The 18,191-nt window shown below is 42.4% G+C and overlaps 1 protein-coding gene and 1 long non-coding RNA gene across 5 annotated transcripts in view; one reads left to right on the top strand and one right to left on the bottom strand.

Moving 5' to 3' along the window:
- Positions 1-18,191, top strand: part of LOC146680289 (cyclin-dependent kinase-like 5) — a 53,341-nt gene that overhangs the window by 18,055 nt on the left and 17,095 nt on the right. For all 4 annotated transcript variants that reach the window (XM_085449536.1, XM_085449539.1, XM_085449538.1 and 1 more), the window contains exons 4-8: positions 11,271-11,316; positions 11,491-11,627; positions 12,635-12,755; positions 14,465-14,524; positions 18,075-18,165. In XM_085449536.1, coding sequence (XP_085305662.1) covers positions 11,271-11,316; positions 11,491-11,627; positions 12,635-12,755; positions 14,465-14,524; positions 18,075-18,165 — 455 coding nt within the window. The remainder of the gene's footprint in view (positions 1-11,270; positions 11,317-11,490; positions 11,628-12,634; positions 12,756-14,464; positions 14,525-18,074; positions 18,166-18,191) is intronic.
- On the bottom strand, positions 5,858-6,428 carry LOC146680290 (uncharacterized). The gene is made up of 3 exons (XR_014918248.1): positions 6,280-6,428; positions 6,061-6,205; positions 5,858-5,978 (listed from the first exon to the last, which is right to left on the bottom strand). It is a non-coding gene; the product is annotated as an uncharacterized LOC146680290 (long non-coding RNA).

Here is an 18,191-nt window from a genome sequence, read left to right on the forward strand (position 1 = left end):
CTAACTAAAGATTGTGCTTTGCCACCCCACATGTACTGCCAGCAGTCATGCATGACTAAATGATGTAAGGCCAAGGCTATATGGGGCATCTTCCCATCTATAAAGGCTATATTTTTTAAAACAATAGAAAGAAGCCTCTGGTATATTTTAAAATAGATGTCTGAATATAAAGTTTTCCATACAAAACTTACAATGTCCACAGGTCCTCCATTTGTCCACCTCTGGACGCCCGGCATATATCCATACAGTGGTTACACTTGTCCCATACTTCTGCGAACATGACTTGTGCTACCTACCAGCAACCATGTGAAACCTCTTGCTAACAGTGCATGTCTCGATTGTTATCAGTGAATGGCTGTGGAATAAAAGCACAAATCCGACGATGATTTCTTTTGGATACACCCTGTATAATCCAGGAGATTTTTATCTGTTTATTTTATTAGGGTATAAACTATATAAGCCTTAGTGAACCCAGGTTTGACGCTGCTGAGCTGCAGGTTTAAATCTTTGCATTACTGGCTGTTGATTGATTGATTTTCTTTTTTTCCCCATATCATTAACCAACACAAAGCCTGACTTTTAGATCGTAACACGGCACTTTTAGTGGGGATTTTGCCTATTGTGTTAATTCACCTTAAGCTTTTTTCATGCCAGTTCATGTCATGCTGTTTCCATGACAGAGGTGGGTATTGTTTAATACCTACCTCTGAGTGCACAGAAGCAATTAGGCTTTGGCTTTGAAAGCATATGCTTTTAAACTGTGAGGTTACTCTCAGAATAGCACGTTTATTTATTTTTTTGCCTTTTGACCCTCCACATCTGACCGGAATCTGGCACCCTTGTATTTTTGCACTGTGGCTTCATGCTAGAAAGTAGACTGTGAAGGAGTAACACTAGGTGTGATGTCTAATTAGGTTGTGGCCACAAGTGTAATACGTGGTGCTCAAACATATTTAGCTTATAGAGTCATTTAAGACGTTTTTTTGCTGTGTGATTCATGGATAATTTACTCTTTAATGCTGTGTCACTTTGCCTACTGAGACAGAAACCTATTATCTGCTGGAGATTAGTCGTGTTTGCATTGCCTTTGCCTGTAACTTGCCATGCTGCAATTCAAAAATTAGCAATTAGTGTATTGACTAGATCTAACAGGCCCATCAGTGTTTTAGGAGCTGCCGTGTAGCATCAAGTGAGTCACGACCACTCTGCAGTCATCTGTTGTTTGTCCTATCTTAATCATTTTTTTCATATTATCTTTTATTTTAGTACTGCTTCAAGTCTTCTTCTTTTTTTTTTCGAGATTATATAACTGCTGGTGCTTTTTCCGCCAATAATTGAACTGATGCAGTAATTTTTTTCCCTCCCATATAAGCTGTCAATAACATCTAGATTTATTTAGTGGGAAAAAAAATGTCTACCGCCCCATTTGAAGCGAACAGTTATTTTTGCACCCAGTGAACAGAAACTGGGACAGAAGAGGAAAAACAGGACTTTCACAGCATTAAATGGGTCACCTTGAGTGGAACACTTGCCTATGTGGTCCTATTAGGAGCCAGAGAGAGAGAGAAAGACAGAGAGAGATGTAGAGGGGGCACATGTTTCCTGTCTGAATGTTAAAGTTGTAACTGTCTCCTGATAGATGGAGGCTATTTAAAGTATAAATCTGAAGCTTTGTCAAGCGCAGACTGTTGGTGCAGCCTTTTGTGTGCGCACGTCCTGGATATGGGCTTTTTCTTTTTGTCACGTGTTTATACATTACAGAGCTCAACGTGCACAGAAAGCACTACCTGGCTTCAGCCGACTTTAACATGCAGTTTAGTTTTAGTGAATCATTTACCTAAAGTTCCTTTTAGCTTTTGCCTTGACCCCATTTATTCAGTCATTGCCCAGCCCTGCACAAACACTTTTCACTAGTACCATAAAGCAAGCCAACCCAGTTTACTTTGCAAGAGTGCATGTTAGGATTAAATTCACTTATTATTTATTTAAATAGTGCCAGATCAGCTGTCATTTTAAAGTGCTGCATAATGTTAGGTGAACACCCTACAATATTCAGAGTTTCCCACAGGATTGCATTGTGGCAGTATCAAAGCGGAGGGGGCATATGCACTCGCAAGCACTCATTTAGCAGCAAATGAACCTTCAAACTAAGAGCGAGCAGATTGTCTAACAGTGACGTTATTGTCTTGGGCAAATGAAAAGTACTAATATATCACAAATAAGGCCCACGTAAAGCCGCTAATGTCACAGAGAGAACCCCGGTGAGCAAGCGTTTGGTGACAGTGGGGAGGAAGAACTCCATTTTAACAGGAAGATACCTCTGGAAGAACCCAGCACAGGTAGGAGCATCCATCAACCTCAAACAGCTGAGGTAAGCGAGAAGAGGAACATACAGAAGTGAAAAGAGGAAGAGAGATGCTCAGTGGATCATAGGATGTGCACCAGCAATTTGAGACAATAGCAGGATGATTGAGTAATAGTTCTGGGTCACCTGATTCAGCCCTCACTATAAGCTCTGTCGAAAAGGAAAGTTTTAATTTTAAAAGGAAACCTTTCTATGCTTCTTTCACTTTATGGTGACATGTTTAATCCAACTAAGGCTATGCAAAAGCTTTATTTACACTACTGCATTGACTCCTTGTTCAAGTGGAGGCCATTTTTTCACTTTTGACCTGGTTTCTCTGCTTTGCTCTCCGATCGCAGGTGAAACTGTGCATGCTGGACTTCGTGCTCATAAATACTGAACAGCAGGTTATTTTACTGAAACTCAGAAAGGAGACAAGGCTTTAGGGCTATCGGAGTCTAAACCCATATTTCAAAGCTGTAAAAATAAAAACAAAAACAAAACAAAAACAGTAAATGTCTTCACTGGCAGAAGGCACAATAATAATGCCAAGGACAATCTCACATTTTATTTCACAGAATCATTATCCTGCAGCTAACCTTAATCCAATTCAATTTATGCAGCACCAATTCACATCGACAGTCACCTCATTGCTTTTTATTGTAAAGTAAAAACAACAGAATATTAGAAAGAAAACCTCAATGATCTACCAATCCCCTTTGAGCAGCACTTGGTGACAGTGGGGAGGGAAAACTCCCCACTTTTAAGGAAAAACTTCCTTAACAAGAAGAAAACTAACAGACCCAGGTTCAGCGAGGGTCAGACATCTGCTGTGTTGCTGCGGTGTGACGGAAAAGAAGACAGCATAAAGTGTCCAAGGACTCCTCGGGTTACTCTACCTACACCATATATTACCAAACAGACCAATCAGAGCTGGTGAAATCATTGAACATCACCTAGAGTCCCCTGCATTGTCTGAAGTGCTGGCTCAGCAGCCTTCTGTACAGAGGTGCTCACTGGGCCAAAGAAGGAAAACTCTGGCTCTTTGTACAGTATCAATAGTTCTGTTGGGGCAAAATTAAAGCTGCAACCTAAACATTTTTCACCAGCCTCTCGCTTTGCTTTGGGGTAATTTTTCTGCTACCATTGAACATTTTATTGGCTTTGCACTTGGAGCATTTATCATCACGGAGAACTACAGAGCTGTTATTACCAAATCTCACAGCCTGGCGGTTCACGTTTGATCTCCTTGTTTGGACAGTTGAGCATGGGATCTTGACACTAATAATATGAAGCTTTACAAGCCTGTGACACAAAACCAATGCTCCTAATGCTGGGTTCAGTGTTGTAGTTTGCCACAGAAGATCGGCAGCAAACACTTCAAACCAGATGGAAAAATGATGCACAAAGTAACACGGCAGAGTTATGACTGCATCCTCCACTGACTAATTGTGGAAAACACAGGAGATGACTGATTTAATCAAGATTATGAACGATGAATAACTTAATTTAATTTGACGTCTTTTATCAGTTCCAGTGGGTGAGATTTGCATAGTTACAAAACCGATTTATCAGTGTCTGGAAGTGAAAAATAATCCCACAGTGGGAGCTTTAATCACAACCAAAGCGACATCACAGGCGCCGTATATTTCCAGATGTTTTTAAAGGCGAAACAAACAGCTGCTGCATTTCTGGTTCGGGTGTGGCCAGAAATTAAAAGTAAACAAAAGCTGGTGATCTTCCGTTTTTATGGGCCGATGATTTTTTTTTTTTAGTAACCGTATAAACAATGAAAGATGGTGGATTGGCCAGATGCTGGCAGATGTGTAAAAATAACTCGTTTGGTGGCGGATATGGCGGAGCTGCCAAGAGGCCAGGTGGATGAGGGAAAGGGGAGGCAGGAGGAGAGACCCGAGGCGGCCGCCGGTCCGAGTGTCAGGTGAACTGAACTTCAGGTAAGAAGTTATGACCTGCAGTCTGTCTGGGTCAGATATAAACCAAGTTTAGTTGGAGTTTATTTTCGTTGTGCTGAGTTTTTACAGTCAGTTACAATAACTCGTACTGCGTACTAGCTAGCATGACGGAGTTTCTATACAGCTGGGTGGGTGCTATGATGTTACTGATAGTGAATTTTATTTTATTCACAAGGTTGGTTAGTAAAGTTGCCAACCGTGCCATAAAAAACGGAATCGTCCCGTATTCAGAGAAAATATTATGCGTTTCATATTGAGCTGAAAAGGAACATAGTTTGTCCCGTACTTCAGTTGGCATGGAAAAAGACACAAAGCTGGATTTATTCTGTGTCTTTACCTGCAGCTGCCTCTTCTTCTCTCGTTCAATCATGAAACTGATCATTGATCAGCTGATCTCTCTTGTTTGTTTATCGCCGACTTTGCGCCAGAAAGAGGAAACGTCAGCTGTTGTTAGGATTTATTTAATATTAATTTCCAGTATCAGCTGATGTTTGCTGGAGCCACAGCCAAAAGCTGCTGGTCATGATATCTTTTTTTTTATCTGGTGAGAGGGAAACATGAAGATGAAACCAGGAGATGTTCTTACTGAATCATCAGAGCTGAACAGGTGATGGAGAAACAGGTTTACCTTTTAGGTGACATGAATGGGTTGAAGGGAAGTTATGAACTGTTTCTGAGAGACAAATAACACCAGGATCCTTTTTTTATGTAGCTGACAGCTGGTAACTGTGCAGGGGCGGGTCTAGCAAAGTGTTGCCAGGGGACCAGGTAGGGCATTAACAGGGAAAGGGGGGCACAAAGAAATACTTTTCTTTCTTATTCTCATTTAAAATGTCTCGCTTTTATTAAATAATTATCTGAATCTTACAACCAAAGTTTTTATCTTTATACCAACAAGACAGTGTACATCACTGTCACAACAGCGTTTGTTTTCATTCAAAGGCTTTATGGCTTTTCCTATAATACCTAGTGGGCCGGTCTCTAGTCAAAATGCCCAGGCCGGTTTTTTGTCCCAGTCTAGCCCTGGGCACGACACGCAGTGAACTAATCTGAGAGGGTGCATTAAAAAATGAATGGCCGGGTCAGCGGTGCACATCACAAATTAGCTCGCATAGACACATAAGTTGTGCCGCTTCTTAATGATGGTATCTTAGCTAACAACCCCAATTATCAGATTCAACTTGTAATTGGCTAAAAATCACTTAGCCTACTGGTGAGACGGACGTTGCTAGCTGTCAGTTTTTTCAAGCGATGTTGAAATTTCCACATTCCAACACTTCAAATGCTTCAGGAGCTCTCCGCTCAGCGCAGCAACTGTTGATATACAGCGTTATTAAATTTATTGCTAATGCAATTATATGGCACATTGACTTCTGAGGAAATTTTAGATGGCACTCGTCATCAAAAAGGTTGCCTACCCCTGTTATATCCAAAGCCGACCTTTTGTACGCTGCTGTTTTTGGTGATGATCATCATGTTATGGTACCTGTCATGCGCCGTGGTGCGCGGGCACGAAAGGATCCAGGCGCAGACTCCGAGCTAACAAAAAGACACTTTATTAAAACAACGAAAGGCGACCCGGGGAAAGTAGAGAGCAAAACAGAAACTAAAAATCCGGGGAAACAATGACACGAGGAAGCCGGGATCGGGACGGCGGGGGGCTGCAATAGAAAGGGGAGATGATTACTAGGGAGCCAGGAAGCGGGGAGAACATATCAGGACTGAGTTAGAGTAGGGGCTTACGATAGAACGGAACCGTGGGAGCTCGGGAGGGAAGTGTGGCAGTCCGTGGGGGCAGGAAGTCCGTGGAATGGCGAGTGGGCCAGGTGAGCGCCGCGAGATCCAGTTGAGCCGGAGGACAGGCAGGTAGCAGACGCCGAGTAGAAATCTGGACAGAAGTAGGCAGGTTAAACAAAGTTCCAAGCAGAAGAGAATGCACACTTTTCGTGGAAGTCTGGTTACCACTGTGGGGATGACTACGGACTGGCGTGGAGCATCCGTCAGCGCCGGATTAAGTGGATCTCCATGTAATCACCGGGATGGAGAGCAGGTGTGCTAGTGATGGCCCAGCCCGGGGGTGTGGCTACCCGAGCATCACGCATTCCACAGACCATGACAGTACCTGGCCTTAGGAAACATCAAACAGGTGTTTGTGCCATCCGGGCGGTGGGAGAGGGACTGTGCTCGTAGTAAATAATCATTTACCCAGCTTGGTTTCTCTCTCACATGAATGAGCTTCACAGTCCATCGCCACATGGGAATTCCTACAAAGCTTAAAATAAAAGGCAACTCAGAAAGGTTCAGAGCGCCTGGTGTTCTGCGCCGATCCCTACAACATTAACATGCTGTCATAATGAACTACAAAACTCTTTTGACTGTTATAATTTGCTCCTGGATGGCTGTTATCAGCTGAGAGATGAGAGCGAGCGCTGTGTATGTGTGCCGGATTTGCCATCACTCTGGCTGCAATTTGTACCTGAAGCAGAAATAACTTGAACCGACTTAAATGACTGATGTGATGCAGTGTGAACTGGAGCAAAGAAAGAGGAAAGTTTGCAGTCATTCGCCGGGTGGTTTAGGTGTTTTTCTGCGGAGGTGGAGATGATGGGAGTGTTCTCTTTGAGGACCCACTTCTGAGACCTCGGGCTGGTGCGATACAGCGCTTCTTCCCTCTGCTGTGGCAAGTGTGTGTTTACTGGCACGCTGCTGTGTCCGTGTCAGAGAGTGCAGAAAAACATTTTATATTATCAGAGATGTCAACAATGCTGTTTTCAAAGGTTGTTTTGGGGGGGAAATGGGCAGTGGTCTCTGGGTGGAACTGAGGTGAGACAAGAAGTAAAATCAACTGAAACACCTACAGATCAAATAAACAGGCCACACGTCATTTTAAAGTGGCCCTAAGGTGCTTTTTTCCCCCTTATTTTCTGACTTATACACTCACAGGCCACCTGCTCAACTTCTTACTAATCCAAATATCTCATCAACCATACACATGAAAGCAACTCAGTGCACTTGGGCATGTAGATGTGGTCTTAGTTTTCCACATTCAGTGAGCTTGTTGTCACTGCATACCTTGCTTTTTGATGTACTGCTCACAGAGGCAAGGCCAGAAACCTTCACAAATTTTTCGCGATCCAAACAGTTTCTTTAGCTCTAGAAATACTTGTAATTTTCCATCGATTTTTCACACTTCCTGTGTGTAATGGCAACATCACCAGATAAAGAGTAGCAGTGTATTTTGCAAAGGCATCCAATAAACCAAATTAGACCATTTGGTGGGCAGGTTCTGGCCTTGGTCCACATCTTTGATGGCTGATCTTTAAACTTGCAGCTTCAGAGAGTTTTTTTTCTACTTTTCGATATTTATGATTTCAAAGTTAGGGGATGTACTTTATATGATTCATGTGATGACCGTCTTATTGGAGTTATTTGCTGGTTTATGTATGTAGTTTTTTTGTGCTGGTTAAAAATAACTGCAAGCTGGTGAGACTTTGACGATGTGTATCTGCTGTGTCCTTTAAAGTAATTGCTCACTTTATCTTCAATCCAGGTTCCTTATTTATATGAGAGTTGAGTGATGAAGAAGATCTTTTTCGTTTCGCTGTCATGAAAGCGGAAATATACAACAATCAAAATCTAAAGGAAAACAAACCCAAAAAAATGTCCCACATTAGAATCAGCAGATTGTTTTAAACAGTGGCATCGGTCCAGACTTTCACCATCTGTCCATCCCTGCATGCAGTTTAAGCTTCTGATTTTCTGCGTCCTGATGTTTTGAACTGAATGTGTAGCTTCTGATCAGGTCTAATTTCCTCCATTAGTGATCAAGGTTGAGAAAGGTTGTTTAGTCTCTGCTGCTCGCCGTCTTCCTTCACTCAGGCTGGCGTGCTCTGACCCCGCTGTGAGTCATCTTGCATTTCTCGATGCTGGCAGGAGTGCTGGCTGTTCGCTCTGATCCATGCTGTAGTGGTGCGACGCTGCCTTTGGCTTTCTGAAGGAGGGGTGGGGGGGAACTGGAGCACAGCTCTGAGCCATAGGCAGAAATACCAGGCCTAACTAGGACATGTCAAAAAACGGGGCTAGTGGCGGGGTGTCTCTCTCGCAGAGAACTTCCTGAAGGGATGACAAGAAGTATCTTGCCGTTGATGAGTTCCGAATTTCTTCTTCTGCTCCACTTATTGTTGATAATTTTGTACCTTATACCTTTTAACAAATAACACAGATGCTTTTTAGAATTATTGAGCTTTAAAGTTTTGCAGGTACACTGGTTCTGTTTGTGCTGCACTTCAACAGTGACTCATTCTCCCAGTTTTTTCTATGGTATGACCCCTTATTACAAAGCAAAGCCTAGTCATCGAGCGTTTGATTTGCCCATCGCACTAGAGCTGCAGATAATGATCCATTTACAATTTTTCTATGGACCTTCTCTGCTTTTCTTTATTTTCTGTCATATATATGCTGTTAAAATGGAGACTGTTCATATAAAGCATGGCCAGAGTTTGAATAATTAGGTCAGTGTCTGTACAAGTAATCACTGTGATCTAAAAGCTCAGATTTTGCGCAGCTCTAAATGCTTTTTCTGACATCACAGAAAGTTGATATGCCCAATATCCTCCTGAGAACCGAGGAAACAAGTATTTTTCAGTTAAATTTTTTGTGATGTCTTGCCTATTTGCAGCTAAAAGAGGCCACCCAAACACATGAGATGTCCTTGGCCAGGATGTCTTCTTTTGACTTCAACGGTGGTTAATAGGATAGCTCAAATAAGTCAAAAGATACAGACCAAAACCAAATGTCCATTAAGAGGACATAAATGTATAGGCTGGTTCTCATGAGGATATGGTCATCTCAAAATAGACAAATGTCTCGCTTATTAATCACTCAAGTAAGTACTCTTGTATATGAATCCTGTTTATTGATTTCATTTGCTTACATTTCAACTAGGAAACTTGGTGTAATTTGAGATTAGATACATATAATCAGATTAAATAACATTGTAACCTCTCAGATCCACATCGTGACCCTTTCTGGATGTCCTGAGCCCCATGTGAGCCTTTTTGCAACTTGTTTTTCTGTTTTTGGGTGCTAACAAGCTCAGTTAGCACGGTGCAGACTATCATAGACCGAATGGCCCATTTTCCAGTCTGGCCTCTACAACATCTCCCTGCACACTCTCAACCCGCTACATTAAGTGCTGCTCCAAACCAACAAATCTTCCCCTTTAAAGTAGGTTACAGAGCCCTCCTACCTTGAGTCTGCGCTGATGCAGGTGTACTAACCTCAATTTGTGAAGGTGTAGGACCTTTTTTATGTCCCATATGCAGGAAACCGCATGCACCAGTGAAGGAGATCTTTGTGATTATACCAGGACTGTTAGAGTAATGAAGAGAATTGATGGGTTTGGACACAGTTTTTGAAACATGCTTCACACATTATTTAGTTTTTTAATGTTTTTGTTATCAATTCTGATATTAAAGACCAAAATGAAGATAAAAATTAAGGCAAATGGTAGCATTTAAGGAATTGTTGGTGATAATGGAGCAAATTTCCATTAATGATTGACAAACTCTTTATACCTTTATACTGGCATCATGATCTGATAGCGGTATAAATCTCTGAAGATGCTGATTACCAGTTCCTGTTTCTGTCTGAGAAAGTTGAGGGTGTCTTAAAGCTTGCATGCAACTTCATAAGTTTTCAGATGGGCTGTTTGTAGAAATAACTATCAGATAATATGCATTAAAGAACATTGAAGGCAAAGGTTATCACAAAGAAAGAAACTGGCCTCTATCAAGCTATACCAATGTTCATTTAATTGGTTGAGGTGTGTATTTTAATATGAGGGTCTATGGCAGACTTGGGCAATTAATTTTCCCAAGGGGGCACATGAGGAATGGACTGTTGTGGAGTCCTGGTCCACAACAGTTCAGTTTTATCAAGTGAGAGATATCTAGCTTAAAGTCAGAGTCAATGTCAGACAGGACAGGGTATCTGGATTTGTTAAACTTCATCACTGAGAATGTTGGTTCACATATGATGGTAGATCCAAAGAGAACATCTTCTAATCTTTAGCACTGGCATACAAAACAGCTCCCGGTGTATAAGAATATAAATGCTTATTTCACTTCTGGGTTCTTTTTAGTCACTTGATCTTGTATCTTTTTCAAAAGTCCACCATTCTTCCGTGTCAGATTTGGACAAAGTCCAGTTTTTCCCATTTCAGCTCAAGCCTTTCCAAGCAAGCACTTACCTCCATGAACAAATCATTCCCTGTCCCTTTCACTGAGTGCATTGCTGCCAGCTCCTCCAAAATCTCCAACTCTGTCTTCATCCCGCTTACAAAGATGAGTAACTGGGCAGATATCACAACTCTCATCCAGAGCCGAGTAGCCATCGGCTCATTGTCAAACACTTCTTTTTTTCTCAGGGCATATCAGCTCAGGAAAGTTGACCAAACACTCTAATAAACTCCCCAGCAGAGATTGGCTCACTTACTTTGGTTTATAATTTTTGTGGGAAATAACAAAACTGGTCTTGACTGCTCCATCCTTGGATGTGTAAAAAGTCATGTCGATTTTGCAGCTTTCCTCGCAAACGTTCAGATGTCCGTTCTCACTTTTTTCCAGCTTCAAAGTTGCTGCTTGAAACACAGTTTCAGGTTCAAAGCAATATCCCCATCCTGCATGCTAACGTGAATGCTACTGATATTTAATTAGGCATGCTTTTTGTAGATTTGGACTTGAACATCTGTTTGTGTTGCTGATTAAATAATTTATATACTTTCAGCCACAGTCCCCACAGCTGAATGCAAAAATGTGTTATTCTCACTACTGAACGCAGTAGTAAAGGCAGCAGCAGTAACACTAATATTCATGATTTGAGTCAGCCTCACTGTTGTGTTTTTCCACTGTCGTGATGCAATGACAGGATTGATTTCTGTGTTTTTGCTGCAGGACACCAATGAAATTGTGGCCATTAAGAAATTCAAGGACAGCGAAGGTAAGAGGGCTCTTCGCTCCCGATGGGCAGGCCTCATCAGAGAGCACTTATGATTTCTATTGTAATGCAGGCTGTCCTCGTCCTTTATTTCTACTGGCCTGCTGCATCCCATATCTATCACAACATGGCAGCTCAGTGTGATCCTCATTTCCTGTCTGTCTCACCTCCACGCAGAAAATGAAGAGGTCAAAGAAACGACCCTGCGGGAGCTCAAAATGCTCCGCACGCTCAAGCAGGAGAATATTGTTGAGCTGAAAGAAGCCTTCCGCCGAAGAGGGAAGCTGTACCTTGTTTTCGAATATGTGGAGAAGGTAGGTTTCCTCCACAGGCCGATACCTGCGCTGACTCTGGTGTTACTCTCACCCGTCGCCTGTAGCAGAACAAGTTCAGCACACTCTTCTCTTCTTCTGGCTTCACTTACCGTAACATCAACAGAACGATGAATGAAGGTGGTTATCAGCTCAATAATTCAATCCAGGGTTTTCCCAACCTCGCTGTGAAAGAGATAACATTGGCAGCATATGACGAATGACAAACACAGGGAGGTATACTGGCAACAGAGCAGGATATTTTCCAAAATAACAGCAAACTATAATATTTGAAAAAATACAAAGAGGTTAAACACATAATAGAGGCTGAAAGCAACAGAGCTGCAGCAGCCAAAGCAGCAGCGGGCGAGTTTGTGTGATAGGGAAAGGCTGTAGAGCACTGTGGTATTAAAACACCTGGTCTGAATGTGTAGGACTAGTAAAGGTACAAGTAAAGAACAACCAGAAGAAACATCATTCAAACCTGTAAGTTGCTCAAAATCCAAATTTCAAGTTGGCCAGCAAATATGAGGCTTAGCTTATCACTAAATTAAGTTCTATTCAACATTATAATTGTTTAAAATTGCTCACAAAATCAGGTAAAAAGCAGAAAAAAGTCCTCGTCTTCAAAATAAAATACTTTAGACCAGAGCTATTAAACGCATTACAGCTTCAGAAATGGCAGCCCGAAGCAGTCAACGCATTGTTCTCACTTAATGAACCTTCTATTCACAAAATAGATAATTAAAAAATAGGTATTGTTTCTCAAATATGAACCATTTTTCTCCAACAGAAAAAAAAACAGACTTTTGTCACACTTTAAAAAGCATGTCGATCTCTTACCTCAAATACAACCTGCACCAGAGGTGGTCAGGTCTGGACGGGTCCTCCCGATGCTGAAAACTCAGGGTTAAACCTAGAATTCGTTCGCTAAACCCCCAAATCCCTCATGATAATAAAGAGCTCAGCTTTGATTTCTTCAACTGTGTCTTTTTCCCTCTCTCTTTTAGAATATGCTCGAACTGCTCGAGGAGTTACCAAACGGTGTGCCGAGTGAAAAAGCGCGCAGCTACATCTTCCAGCTAATCAAAGCAATTCACTGGTGCCATAAGCATGACATTGTTCACCGAGGTAAGGCGTTTTTCTTGACCTGAACATAGCGTACAGAGTGTTAGTACGATAGAGGAGAGGCCCCCAGAGCAGGAAGACAAATGCAGCATTATTTTGCTTACACTGGAGAAAAAACATGGTCATTCCATATAAAATCCACCAAACTGGAGAAAATTTCCCACACGAGCCCTTCAGAATCACCTGGTTTCCATAGTGTAGTGATTTACATGTGTGTCTAACAAGCAAAAGGTCCCTGGTTTGAGCCCATGAGAAGACACAAATACCTTTGGGGTTGCATCTGGTGTAAAAATCTGTGGCAACCCCTTGTGAATAGGGTATGCTGATAGTGCTCTTTATGTGAGACTGCACAGCACTTTTATTACTTGTCCTCCTTTCCCACATCTTGAGACAGTATCCCAAATTTTGACTGAAAATGTGGTGTGAAGTGATACAATATTTCTGTCTCATAATTGGTTAAAAATGGCTAAAATTGTAAGATATGGTGCAAAAAAACATGTATGAGAGTATGGATGCATCTTTACTGAAACCCAAAGACGGCTAAAGATCTTTTATTAGCAAGAGAGTTGGAAATGTTGCATTTAAATGTAATATATTTGACTACCTCTCAGTATTATTAACACGTCTCACTTTGTCCCACGTTCAGTTTGTTGTGATATGGTCACCTTACTCATTAAGAAGAGAGCCGCCAAAAGGAGCTTTGATGCATCATGTAAAATTTTACCTTCTTACTATGAATATTTTCCAAGTGCATCACAATTTGGTGTTTTTTAATTTGTTCAGTCCTCCTATGTTTTTAAATACAGAAGACTGATATAAAATACATTTGAGAATTGTTAAAACTTTGAGCATCAATATTATGGGATACATCATACTCTCTGTAACATCTAAATATTTTTGGGTCCAGCTTCATGGTTCGTATCACTATGTGAGACAGGTGTTTGGTCAGAATAGGCTCACTTTCTATCTGTTTAGCTTCATAGTTTCATCTTTTTCTTTTGGCTGCTCCCTTTAGAGGTCACCACAGTGGATCATCTACCTCCATCTCGCCCTGTCCCTAGCATCCTCCTCTGTCACACCAACCCTGTGCATATCCTCATCCATGAACTTCCTCTGAGTTTCCTCTTTTCCTCCTGTCTGGCAGCTCCCTATTCAACATCCTTTGCCCATTGCATCCACTGTCCCTCCTCTGCACATGTTCAAACATCTCAAACTATAACTTTGTCTCAAACCCGCTCAGCCTGAGCTGTGCCTCTAATATACTCATTCCATACCTATCAATCCTGGTCAATCCCCATGATATCATAGCATCTTCAGCATTATATCTATCAGCATTATAACTAAGCGATGTACTGTTCACTAGAAGAGCTTTTGGTGAATCAGTGGCAGCAGAGCAGGAAACCAGATGGCCCATGTGAGCTTTTGGCACACTGAGAGCAACAGAGCAGGCATCCAAATGGCCTGTAGTATATCCAGGCACCCATATGACAATGTTATCGAGGGATTCAGTGTATGGGTTATAGTTTTTTTCCCCCCAATCTGTGCATTTTTGCTGATGAAATTCCATTTCTCTGAAGGGTAATCATTCAAATCGCTCTCTCAATGAAACAGATGAATGTGTGGTGGCAGAAACTGATGGAAGTGATGTAATAGCGATGATGATAATGATGCCCCTCTCCAGCTTACTCTCCATCTGTGTTCTTCCTCCTCAGACATAAAGCCAGAAAACCTTCTCATCAGCTCCGATGACGTCCTCAAGTTATGTGACTTCGGTGAGCCCCTCTATTCGATCCTCGCGCTGTAAGAAAGGTGCTCAAACAGTCAGAGCTGTGATGTAAAAGGAGTGTTTTCAACAGATACTATATTTGGCTGAAACCAGTGCTTCAGGAGTGCAGCAGGCAGGCTTCATCCGGTTATCTAAAGCGGTGTGTGCGCCTCCCCTCTCTGCGGCTGGTCATTCTTCTTTCATCTCAATTAATGAAATGTGTTGGGCAACAAGAGCATAATCATGCTTCAGCTCAGTCTGGCGGCGCCACAACAGAAGCAGGGGGAAACGTAAAACATGGCGTGGCCAGAATCACACAGGCAATCTGGTGTGAGAGACTGAAGACCTGCTGTTTGCTCTGTGTCAGCCAAAGGCATTGAGAGAAGAGACACGGGCCAAACAGACTCCGCTGTGAAGGTTTACGTTTCAGACCGAGTCTTGCCGCGCGCAGTCACTTTCACTGTGTGTTGTTTTGATCGGGGAGTTGGAGCTCTGAGAAACTGGAAATGAATGGCTGGGTTAATGTAGTAAATGTCCAATTGTGAGGGAAAAGTTTCTCCTTGTTTAAACTTGTTTAACCTAATATCATGTAAAGGTTCAAAGGGTTTCACAGGCAATATAAAAACACTATAAATATGCTGTCTATCTATTCATCTATCTATCTATCCATCTATCTATCTATCTATATACACACACACACACACACACACACACACACACACACATATATATACACACACACACACACACACACACACACACACACACACACACACACACACACACACACACATATATATATATATATATATATATATGCAGAAGTGACTAGCACAAGTCACCATCAAGTGCGGGATCTACCAAGGAGATGCTCTGTCCCCACTGCTGTTCTGCATAGGCCTGAACCCCCTCAGTGAGATCATTAACAAGACTGGCTACGAATACCGACTACGGAACGGAGCAGTTGTCAGCCACCTCCTGTACATGGATGACATCAAGCTGTATGCCAAGAGTGAACGAGACATCGATTCACTGATCCACACTACCAGGCTATACAGCAATGACATTGGAATGTCGTTCGGACTGGAGAAGTGTAGTCGGATGGTAACAAAGAGAGGGAAGGTAGTCAGAACTGAGGGGATTGAACTACCAGAAGGCAACATTGCAGACATAGAGGACAGTTACAAGTACCTGGGGATCCCGCAGGCAAATGGGAACCATGAAGAGGCCGCTAGAAAAGCTGCAACCACCAAGTACCTTCAGAGGGTCAGGCAAGTCCTGAGGAGTCAGCTGATCACGCCCTGCCCGTGATCAGGTACCCTGCTGGGGTAATAGGCTGGCCAAAGGAGGAGATAGAAGCCACTGACATATAGACAAGAAAGCCCCTTACCATGCATGGAGGGTTTCACCCCAAGTCCAGCACCCTGAGGCTGTACGCTAAGCGGAAGGAAGGGGGCCGGGGACTGGTGAGTGTCAGCACCACAGTCCAGGATGAGACAACGAACATCCAAGAATACATCATGAAGATGGCCCCAACTGACCGAGTGCTCAGTGAATACCTCAGGCAGCAGAAACCCAAGAAAGAGGAGGGAGACGAGGAACCATCATGGAAGGACAGGCCCCTGCACGGTATGTACCACCGGCAGATAGAGGAGGTGGCTATTATCCAGAAATCCTACCAGTGGCTGGACAAAGCTGGACTGAAAGACAGCACAGAGGCACTAATCATGGCAGCACAAGAACAAGCTCTGAGCACAAGATCCATAGAGGCTGGGGTCTATCACACCAGGCAAGACCCCAGGTGCAGGCTGTGTAAAGATGCCCCAGAGACAATCCAGCACATAACAGCAGGGTGCAAGATGCTAGCAGGCAAGGCATACATGGAACGCCATAACCAAGTGGCCGGCATAGTGTACAGGAACATCTGTGCCGAGTATAACCTGGAAGTCCCGAGGTCAAAATGGGAGATGCCCCCAAGGGTGGTGGAGAATGACCGAGCTAAGATCCTGTGGGACTTCCAGATACAGACGGACAAAATGGTGGTGGCTAACCAACCGGACATAGTGGTGGTAGACAAACAGAAGAAGACGGCCGTAGTGATCGATGTAGCGGTTCCGAATGACAGCAATATCAGGAAGAAGGAACACGAGAAGCTGGAGAAATACCAAGGGCTCAGAGAAGAGCTCGAAAGGATGTGGAGGGTGAAGGTAACGGTGGTCCCCGTGGTAACCGGAGCACTAGGTGCGGTGACTCCCAAGCTAGGCGAGTGGCTCCAGCAGATCCCGGGAACAACATCGGAGATCTCTGTCCAGAAGAGCGCAGTCCTGGGAACAGCTAAGATACTGCGCAGGACCCTCAAGCTCCCAGGCCTCTGGTAGAGGACCCGAGCTTGAAGGATAAACTGCCCGCAGGGGCGTGCTGGGTGTTTTTATATATATATCTATATGCCAGCTGTCATGAAAAATAAACGGTAAAAATGACCAACTTCATGTTTTTATACTCTAATCTGAATGAGCACACTGGATCTAATTTGAATAAAAATTTCACTGGAATTAATCAAGCATAAGACTCAACCGCTTAAATGAGTTTTTGTCTCCAGGAAGTAAATAACTATAATTTGGCATCTTAATCAATAAATTAAAAATGTTTTTTACTATTTTTTCTTCTTTTTGAAAAACATTGAATTAGAAAATGCATGGATGACAACAATAATTACATTTTAGCAGTAAGAGAATCCTTTTGATTAAAAGGCTTGTGCATACTAGTGATACCAGCACAAAAACCATTTTGGTAATTACTAATACTGTTAATTTAGGACAGCTGTGGTATAAACCTCACATTTGGTGGGGGTCTAATAAATTTCCATTGCACCATATATAATGTAGAATGAAGAAGTCTCTTTCAATTAGGATACTTTTTAATATTATTTGATCATAATTAGAAATCCTAGAAGGCAGCTATTTTAATATACAGTAACAGTCATATTATTTAAAAAAAAAACTCAGATTGATTGGAAATAAACTTATTTCCCAGCATGTTGAGTACCGTTCTTGAAAACTGTAATCAAATTGATAGGAAAACAAACTAAAACAGTTAAAATAACTGAATAAGCTAAATGCACGAGTGCCAAAGTGCAGACAAGCTGCAAAAAATGTTGAAGATGCAGTCACCCTGTATCTGTTGGTTATGTGAGTAATTGGCAATAAAACATACCAACATGAATATTAAACTGGAACGTGTCTATATGTATGTAAGAGAGCTAGAGGCTCTAAAGGTGTGCTTCGATGCTTGTGCAGCCAAAAAAGCGTCTCACATTAATCAGCTGAAGAATTCAAAAGGCAGGATCTGCTGCTGTCAAAGTGTTCAGGAAAAAAAGATCACATCTGGCGTCGTCTCTGACCTAACTTTACAAACTACTTTGTAAGTCAAAGCTTTAAAGCATAATGAGCGTCCAGAGAGACATTCAGCTGAAATTCATTTTTAGGTTTCTCAGCATGTGGAGCATAACTAAAAGCTCCTCATCATATCCTATTGCTTTCTCTGTCTTCTCTTGCCAGGCTTTGCACGTAATCTCTCTGAGGGGACTGACGCCAATTACACCGAGTATGTGGCCACTAGATGGTACCGGTCTCCGGAGCTCCTGCTCGGGTACGCCTGCTATTTTTTTACGTTTT

This window comes from Copadichromis virginalis, linkage group LG23 (assembly GCF_057382275.1).
Source record: "Copadichromis virginalis isolate Kocher_CV1m ecotype Utaka linkage group LG23, C_Virginalis_male_GT1.1, whole genome shotgun sequence".
NCBI classification, from domain to species: domain Eukaryota; kingdom Metazoa; phylum Chordata; class Actinopteri; order Cichliformes; family Cichlidae; genus Copadichromis; species Copadichromis virginalis.